Source organism: Chinchilla lanigera, unplaced genomic scaffold (genome assembly GCF_000276665.1).
Source record: "Chinchilla lanigera isolate Chin_1 unplaced genomic scaffold, ChiLan1.0 scaffold00057, whole genome shotgun sequence".
Lineage (NCBI taxonomy): Eukaryota > Metazoa > Chordata > Mammalia > Rodentia > Chinchillidae > Chinchilla > Chinchilla lanigera.
The window spans coordinates 295,425-305,015 of NW_004955458.1; the positions used below are offsets into that span (position 1 = coordinate 295,425).

Sequence of the window (9,591 nt, forward strand, 5' to 3'; positions counted from 1 at the left end):
AAGACATTCTGGTCTACAGCCTTTCCTTCAGATGTGCATCCTTTCTTCTGCTAAAGCTTTTCGAAGACATTTCCAGGGCTAACAATTTGTGATTTAAATCTCAGTCTATATGTCACCTCCTCCGAGGCCTTCCCAATGTAAGTAAGGATGCATCCAACCATAGTCCCTTAATTACTTGCAGAGTATTTCTAACTTCTAATATTTCATTTGTTACTTATTAGCTGTCTTTCCCTCACTAGAATACAGTCTCCTTTGGGACAGTTTTGTTCTCTGCCACCTACTGTTTGCTAACTGCGCTAAACAAAACTTTTCACTCAATGAATAATAATACATGATAAAATAGAGCATAGCTGGAGGAAGAATGGCTACCACTTGGCTCTAAACCTAAAGTGGAGGATTAAATGAGGTAAAAGCCCATGGCAATTATGTGGTCACTATGTTACCTTCTTTTTTCTTCTGAACACACCTTTAAATCATTATGTAGTGCAAACATATCCTATAAAAATATTACAAAATTAAATCCCTTTAAAACGATCTTCAGCGATATGTTGACCTTGTTTCGCCTCTAAAAGAGACTTAAATTCACAACTTTTCCTTTCAAAAAATCAATCACTGCGTGCCTATTCCAGGTTCCAGGACGCCTCGATACACACAACCAGCAAACACAGGGTTCCCTTCCCCGACCTCCCCAGCCGGAAGTCCGCGCATCCCGAGACCCCGCCGCGGCTCAGATCCGGCCGACGCCGTACGCAGCTCTACGTAAAGCGTAGGAGTTTCACGACAGCGCAAGCCCCACCCCTCTGGCCACATGTCGCGCAGGTCTTCCCGTCGGACGCCGCGCCACCTCCTCGCGCTGCTTTACGAACCTAGACAGCGGCTCCCCGCCTCCTGTCTCCGTCCTCACATCCCCGCCCCCTCTCACTGTCGATTCTCCTACCCCGACGCGCCCGCTATAATCACGTGATTGCTTCATCCGGGTCCTTTGGGTTCTCTCTCCCTCTCCCAACATGGCGGCCTCAGGTGAGTGAGCGGCCGAGCGCGGGCAAGGACCAAGGTCCGAAACCACTCTCCCTTTTGATCCAGTAGTTCTTGAAGTCGGGGTGTGGGTGGCACCGGCTCTCATCTGGCTTGAGGGCTGCGCCAGGTTGCCAGCGTAGCCTAGGTAGGTTACCGCCTCGGAATGTTTAGGGGGGAGGGGATGTGTCCTCCCCCTCCCCCTCACACCCTTTTCACCCCTTCTGCGCGAGGTTGGAGTAGGCAGTAATGGTGGACTTTGGCTTGAATTGGAGGAGGAAGCGCAGAGAGATCTGCGGGAAGCTCGAGGCCTTCTCGTAGACATGAAGCACTGTGTCCACGTGAAGGCGTGGAGGGAGGAAGGAGGCGGTTGGCGCGCGGACGGGTGCACATTAGACTAGGTTTGCGAGGCGCGAGGCCGTTGCAGACGGCGGGGGCAGGGGGACGGGGGGGCAGTTAGAACGCGAGCGCGAGTCTTTGGAGGGGCGGGGGAAAGCGACCGTGCGCGTGCGCGGTAGGACGGACGAGGATAGTGGAGACTGCGCGCCTTAAAAGCGGGCGCTAGTGTCCAGATGGAAAGCCTTTACGTGTGTGTGGCGCTCATTTATGTCCTATTTTATGCTCTTCCATGTCTGGTCCTTGTACTCCACAGGGACGTGTGTTAGGTTGGGGAGTGAGGGGAAGGGAACCCAGTGTGTTGCCCACGTGTTCGAGCAGAGGAAGCAAGGGTGGGCCCGGAGGTTTCCTTCTATCCTTTTTTCTTCCCCTGATGCAATCAGAATATTTTTATTGGGCACACACTATATATGACAGATACAGTTGTAAGTGTTGGAGATACACTTTGGTTTAATATTGGCAATTTTAACGATAGGGTTCAGCTCTTTTTTTTACTTAGGTAACTAAAACTTCTAGGACCTGCTATTAAAATAATAGAGGGTTTTTAAGGCTTATTCTCGAGAACTGTCACTGCCATTCAAGTTTTACCTGCGAATGTAATGAGCTTATAAGAACAGCAGTGGGCTTCGTAACATTTTGTAGCACTTGTTTTAGTTTTGAGGGTATGCTTTCTTTCTCCTGGCATGACCCTGTATTTTGCAAAGCATTTTTTAAATTGCTGTCTCTAGACACTAATTTCCTGACCAGGAATTCATCTTCCCTGTTATTACAAGGGAGTTGAGTGTAAGGGGTTGTCTTTGGAAAATATTGACAGAACTGAGGTCATTTGACAGGATAAGTTTCATTGATGGAGCTGACACTTCCGTGTATATGTTGTTTTCTAACGTAAGGAAATGGTAGTATCTCCTAGCTGAAGAAAAGGAAAGATATGTTCAAGGTCACAGAGTTTGCAGGTGCCCAGAGCAAGATCCGGATCATAGAGGGTCCTGACTTAACCAACTTAAGAGTACCACCATGTCGTTCTGAGTTTAAGATGCTCAAAAATATCTGAAGCTTACAAAACTATTCATATTTCATTCGATAAGTTCCTGGCCTGGATTTCCCACCTTGACAGTTCATTATCAATTTGGTGGAAAGGCTATATTTCCCCTATTTCTGTAACTTCTGTGGAAGCTGTAGAGGTGAAAGGCATGATAGCAGTCTGTGTTAGTTTTACCCTGTTGAGGAAAATCCAGACTGGTTAAAGAGATTTGTGCAGTGATGTGCCCTTCTCCATATTTACACACCTTTAGGGCCGGGCATGTGGCGCACCCCTGCAATCTCAGCACTCGGGAGGCCGAGGCAGGAGGATCACCTTGAGTTTGAGGCCAGACTGGCCTACAAAATGAGCTCAAGGCCAGCCTGAACTGCATAGTGAGACCCTGTCTCAAAAAGACAAAATCAAAACATATTTACACCCCTTTGGAAAACTTTGCTTTATTTAATTTATTATTTTGGTTTTTCTGAGGCAGGGTCTCTCTTTATAGTTGAGGCTGGCCTTAAACTCACTGTGTACCCCAGGTTGAGTGCAGTCCTGCCTCAACCTCCAAAGTGCTGGGACTACAGGTGTGTCCCACCACGCCAGGCCCACCTTTGTCTACTTTAATTCAGTTCAGCATGTCTTTTTAGCTTATGTTGATGTCTAAATACCCGGCTCTTAGTCTGCCCTTTTGAGGAATTTGGAATTTAGCAAAGTTCTTTCCCTTTGAATCTTTTCCAGTTACACTAAGTGATCAGTACACCTAGAGGTTGGAAGTGGGTCTTACTTTCTTTGCAAAAATATGTGTTAATAGATCTTTTTCACTGTTCACAGAGACCAAAAAATTCTTGCAGCAATACCGGTCTCCAGTGTGACTTCTTTTTTAAGACAGCGTCTTCTGTGTAGGTCAGGCTAGCCTTGAACTATGTAGCCCAGGCTGTCGTCCAACTTAGGATAATCCTCCTGCCTCAGCCTCCTGAGCGCTGGGATTACAGGTATGCACCACCATGCCCAGCCTAAAGCCTGTTAACTCTTTTTTGGGGGGTGGGGGGCGGTCTTTTTGAGACAGTCTTGCTGTGTAGTTCAGGGTGGCCTTGTGCTCATTTTGTAGCCCAGGCTGGTCTTGAACTCACAATGATCCTCCTGCCTCAGCCTCCCTAGTGCTGGGATTACAGGCGTGCACCACCATGCCTGGCAAGCCTGTTAAGTCTTGAGTCTCAGGTTCCTTATCTGTAAAGTGGACATGATTTATCTGCTGTCATACACATAAAGAATCAAATATATTTGGTACAAGTTAGCATTTAAAATGATTTAGCATTAGATCAGGAATGGTGGTGCACACCTGTAAACCTGGCACTTGGGAGGCTGAGGTAAGAGGATTGATGTGAATTTAAGGCCAGCCTGAACTACATAGTGAGACCCTGTCTCAAAAATAAAAAAGATTTAACATTACAAATAGCTTTTGTAGAGCCGGGTGTGGTGGCACATGCTTGTAATCCCAGCACTCAGGAGGCTGAGGCAGGAGGATCGTTGTGAGTTCAAGACCAGCCGGGGCTACAAATTGAGTTCAAGGCCAGCCTGAACTGCATAGAAAGACCCTGTCTCAAAAATGGTATAAAAACAATAACTTGTGTAAACTGATGCATGTGCGTAATGCTTCAGAAGGCCATAATGTATGGTTTGTATAGGAAAGATAGGTGTTCGTTGGTTTTCATGCAGTGAGGTCCTTTATAAAGGGTTGCCACTATACACAAATTTCCTGTTTTCCAGCCCTATCCTCTGTTTCTGAGAGTGTGATACTTAGTCAGAAGGCCAAGGCTAAAAGTCCCTGTGAAAATTCAAATACTCTACAGACTACTGTGAGCTAAAGTAAATCAGGTGTTTCTAAGTAATGTCAGTGAAAAAAGGTATAGATTTTTAAGTCAACATAAGTACTTATTTGTAATTAGCTGTATGTTTGTACATCTAGGAGGATATACTCCAAAGCCAGGTTCTTAGATTTATGATATTGCTTAGGTCCAATAGTAGGGAAATGCCCAAAGCAGGAAATTTAACTTGAGTATTTTTATAGCTTCTCTCATGAGTGTTCCTGACAGGGAAAAGGCAGTTTGGCATTTTCCTCACTGTGTCAAGATGAAGAAACTAGGCAGAGAGAGGAGAGGTCATATCACTCAGATATAATTCATACCAATAGAATTTATGCTTTTAACATACATAGTTTGGTGGGTAGGCCCTTGTTTTGGTGCTGGGGATTGAACCCTGGGCCATGTGCATGCTTGACATGCACATGTGTTTTACTACTCAGCTACATACCCAGCCCTGGTGGTTTTTAATACATAGCTGGACATAGTGCACACCTGTAATCCCAGCACTCAGGAGGCTGGGGCAGGAGGATCGTTGCAAGTTTGAGGCCAGCCTGGACTGCATAGTGAGACCCTGTCTCAAAAAGACAAAACAAAAGAGAGAAAATATATTCAGCCATCTACACTATCTAATTTGAAAACATTTTCATCTTCAGAAGAAAGACCTTAACCATTAGCAGTCACTTCTCCTGCCTGACCACTGTTCTACTTGTTCTTTGAATCTACCCATCCTGAACATTTGGTTTAGTTATATGTAATCCATGATCTTTTGTGACTAGCAGGTTTCACTTAGCTTTAATGTTTTCATCCATGTTGTAAAATACACCAGTACTCCCTCTCCCTCTTCCTTTCCTTGCCTTTCCTTTTTCCTTTCCTTCCCTTCCCTTCCTTTCTTTTTCTTCCCCTTCCCTTCCCTTCTCTCCCCCTCTCCTCCCCCTCTCCTCCCCTCCCTTTTCCTCTGTTCTTCCTTTCCTTTCCTCTCCTCACCTCCTCCCCTCTCCCCTCCCCTCCCCTCCCTCCCACAAATACTGGGTATTGAACTCAGGCTTCACATATTTTAGGCAAGCACCCTACCACTGGGTTACATTCCAGCCGCTCCTTTACTTTCTAAATATTTTATTGGAAACAGGGTCTTAGGTAGTTCAGGGAGGCCTTGAACTCATTATGTATCCCAGGCTGGCATTGAATTCTCCCAATTCTCCTGCCTGACTTGCTCAGCTAAACATTTTATTTTGAGGCAAGGTTTTGCTTAAATTGCCCAGATTGGGTTTGAGTTTGGGATTTTCCTGCCTCAGCCTCCATGGTACAGGGATTACAGGCATGCACCACCATGCCCGGTTTACCAAATCTTTTTTATTGCCAAATAATATCCCATTGTATGAATTATACTTTTTTTTTTTGATTCATCAGTTTATGGGCTTTTGGGTGTTTTACCTGTTTCGACTATTATAAATTGTGCTGTGAACATGCATTATTGTAGAGGTTTTTGTGACACTATTAGTTTCTTAAATTTAAAATCAACTTTATTCATAAATACTAAGCATAGACGCTTTCTTAGTTTTGTATTTGCTTTTTTTTTGTTTTTTTTTCTTCCGGTACCAGGAATCGAACCCACGACCTTGCACTTGCAAGGCAGGTGCTGTGCCGCTGAGCTAAATCCCCAGCCCCTTTCTTAGTTTTTTAGCTTAATTTAGTTCCCAAAACAGTCACAAGAGCCAAAAACTATAAAATCTGTGGGACTCACCAGACAAGATGGCACATGCGGGAGGATCACCGTGAATTCAAGGCCAGGCTGAACTACACAGTAAAGCCCTGTCTCAAAAAGCCCCGCTCCCTGCAAAGTGGGACTTAAACTGGCAAGATAAATTAAGAAGCTGTTGGGTATACTGATGCATGTCTGTAATCCCAGCACTTTGGGGGCTAAGGCAGGAAGATCACAAATTCAAACAGCCTGGGCAACAGTGATTTAGCAAGGCCCAGTCTCAAAAAAATTTAAAGGGCCTAGGGATTTAGCTCAGGGGTAAGGCCCTTGGTTCAACCTCCAACACCACAAGACAAGAAACTTAACTTTTTTTTTTTTTTTGGAGACAGGGTCTCCCTGTGTATGTAGTCAAAGCTGGTCTCAGACTTAACAGTGATCCCCCTGCCTCAGCCTACCAAGTGCTTGAATTACAGGTGTGTGCCATCATACCTGCATCTGAATGTTAAGAACTACACGAATTTCCTTTCCTAGGTAAAATAGTGAAGAAAGATACAGAAGTAGGGTTGCATTTTTGTCCTTTTTCTTTTTGAGACAGGGTCTCACTATGCAGTTCAGGCTGGTCTTGAGCTCACTTTGTAGCCCAGGCTGGTCTTGAACTCACAACGATGCTCTTGCCTCAGCCTCCCTAGTGCTGGGATTACAGGCGTGGACCACCATGCCCAGCCTACGGTTGCATTTTACAAGTAACTTCTGTTGCTTTTAAAATTTTTTAAGATATCCTCCAGAAATAACTAGCAGCCAGTACAGATTTTTACCAATCTCAGGGTTTTGTCAGTTGGTGATTTTACTATGGTTACATGGAGAAATAATAGGGAAACATTCTGAGACAAAAAAACAGTAAAAGCATACTTTACACATGCTGAAGCCTGATAATCCTGAAGACTCACTTTATTTTGTTTTTGTTTTTGTTTTTTGAGACAGGGTCTCACTATATATAGTTCAGGCTGCCTTGAACTCACTGTGTAGCCCAGGCTGGCCTCTTAATAGTGGTCTTCCTATCTCAGCCTCCCAAATGCTGGGATTACAGGCTACACCACCACGCTCAGTGTTAATTTTTTTGAGAAAAGGTTGCCCAAGCTGGGTTCAAACTTGTAATCTTCCTGCTTCATCTTTGTAGAGTGCTGGGATTACAGTATCTCATCATTCTGGGCCTTGTCCCTTTATTGAATATTTATTGAAGTGAAAACACTTAGAGGCTCTCCACTAAAGGGCAGTGTTTGCCCAGCCTCCAACATTTGGCAGTATCTGGAGACATTTTAGATGATCACAATGAAATAAGGGTGGTAGAATTTACTTTGGCTAATGAGTAAAAACCAGCAATATTGCTAACCATTCATAAGTGCACAGGACAGCCCCTCACAACAACAGAAATTACCTAGCCTAAAATAGCAGCAGTGTTGAAATTGAGAGAAGTCCTGATTCAAGAATTTAAACCTATTTAGTTGTACAGTGATATCTTGGTTTTTGATCAGTGCCAAGCTTGAACTTTGCATAGCTTGAACAGAACAGTTCAAGGGGGAAAATCTGTTTGGTATTCATAACTTTGCTCGATAGTCAACCGAAAATCTGATTTGAAAAACTTGTAGGAGCTGAGTGTTGTGTCACCTGGACACAAAGAGATGACCTATAAGCACTGCTTTTGCTCAAACAACATACAGTGCTTGTGTTAATGCCTTGTGCTTTTTGTGTTGTGTGCTTTATTTGCATAAAATAGCGTAACCTGGACTCCAAAGAAAGTGATACGAGCAGTAAAGCTAAGAGGAAAACTTAGCTTTTGCATGATAGAGTTAAAGAAAGAAAGAAATTGTGAAATTTACTAAAGAGAACACAAATTTGGGATGCATTGAGTTGAACAACTGAGGTGTCACTGGAATTTTTTTATAACAGCCTATTGAGAAGACCATAAGTATTTCTCATTTAAGGACTTAGGAACAGTTTTGAAAATATTTTTAGGATGGTGCTTAAGCTGTGTGAATATATGAAGAGGTTAAGGTAACGTGGGTTGTATGTGTTCCCTGTCCTGCCTCAGCCTCCCAGTGCCAGGATCACAGACTTGCGCCACCACACCCAGCCTGTATTTGGCATTAATAATTTGGGAAAATTTTGTGTGGTGATTAATTTGTTATTTCACGTAAAATTTACAGAGAATAAAGGAATTGGTCGAGTTGTTGTGGCACTGATCTACCTGGAGCTCTTTAACAACACTTACAAAGCAGGGAACATCAGAACATGTTGGTGCATGCTTATAATCCCAGCACTCAGGAGGCTGAGGCAGGAGGATTGCTTCGAATTCAAGGCTAGCCTGGGCTAATAGTGGGTTCCAGGCCAGCCTGAACTACGTAGTGAGACCTTGTCTCGAAAAATAAAAAAGCAGGGCACACTATTGAAATCCCAAACATACATGGGCCTAGATATTGGAGGAACAAAGGGCATGGAGAATTTAGATAGGTGGGTTTTTTTGTGGTTTTTTTTTTTGTTTTGTTTTTTTTTTTTTGAGACAGGGTCTCACTATGCAGTTCAGGCTGGCCTTGAACTCACAACAGTCCTTCTGCCTCAGCCTCCCAAGTACTAGATTACAGGCGTGTACCACCATGCCCAGCTTTTGATAGCATATTTTGTGTTACTGAAATAAAATGGGACAAACACTGGCATCCACTTCATCGATTTTGCAGTATATATGTGTGTGTGTGTATTTATTTTGTGTTTTTGAGACAAAGTCTAGCTTTGTGTAGTTTAGGCTAGCTTTGAACTCACTATAGTCCAGGCTGACCTCAATTTGGGGAGATCCTCCTTCCTCAGCCTCCCAAATGGTTCCTTAAGGACTATTTTAAATAGAATTACATTGTGTCTGAGTCAGTGCTGCTCTTAAGTTAAAGATCTTATAAAGGAATCCTTGAAGTCCTTACAACAGTGTTTTCTCAATTGGGGAGGGGTAACAATTATAGAGAAAGAGGAGATACATGATTTGAAAGACATTTTAAAATTAACAGTGGCTTTGTGTGTGGGGGGGGGTGGTTTTGGTGGTACCGGGAATCGAACTCATGACCTCATGCTCCCAAGGCAGGCACTGTCTCACTGAGCTATATCCCCGGCCCTTAACAGTGGTTTTGTATTTCAGTTACGCTAATTATTTTGAAATTTTAAATAATATTAGAGTGTGAAGCTTTTGTTTGTCAAAAGAATGAAGGGCACACACAAAGAATGAAGGGCACATAAAAATTGAGAAACCCTGATCTACAAAGTTGATTTAAGCTGTCTGTATCAGACCAAAGGGCAAATTGCAGTGTTTGCTCTTTTGGTGTAAGTCTACAGAGCAGGGGAAAAGTTTACCTTATTCAGGTTCTTCCGCTTCCTTTTGGTCTTTCTTTTTTCTTTTTTTTACTATTTTCTTCTTTGGTACTGGGAATCAGTTGAACTCAAGGCCTCACACTTGCCAGGCAGGCGCTGTGCCGCTAAGGCCCTTACTGTTCTTGTATCCAGCTTAACCTCATTAGTAGACTGACCACCAGTTCTATTTTCTCCAAATGGTAGGACATGTT

The 9,591-nt window shown here is 43.6% G+C and overlaps 1 protein-coding gene across 3 annotated transcripts in view; it reads left to right on the forward strand.

The window, feature by feature from the left end:
- Nucleotides 1-817: 817 nt before the first annotated feature.
- Nucleotides 818-9,591, forward strand: part of Eif4b (eukaryotic translation initiation factor 4B) — a 29,210-nt gene continuing 20,436 nt past the window's right edge. The window contains exon 1 of one of the 3 annotated variants that reach the window (XM_005397137.2): nt 818-1,020. In XM_005397137.2, the coding sequence (XP_005397194.1) occupies nt 1,008-1,020 (13 nt within the window). In that variant the 5' untranslated portion in view covers nt 818-1,007. The remainder of the gene's footprint in view (nt 1,021-9,591) is intronic. The other 2 variants (XM_005397139.2, XM_005397140.2) reach the window with 2 other exon arrangements.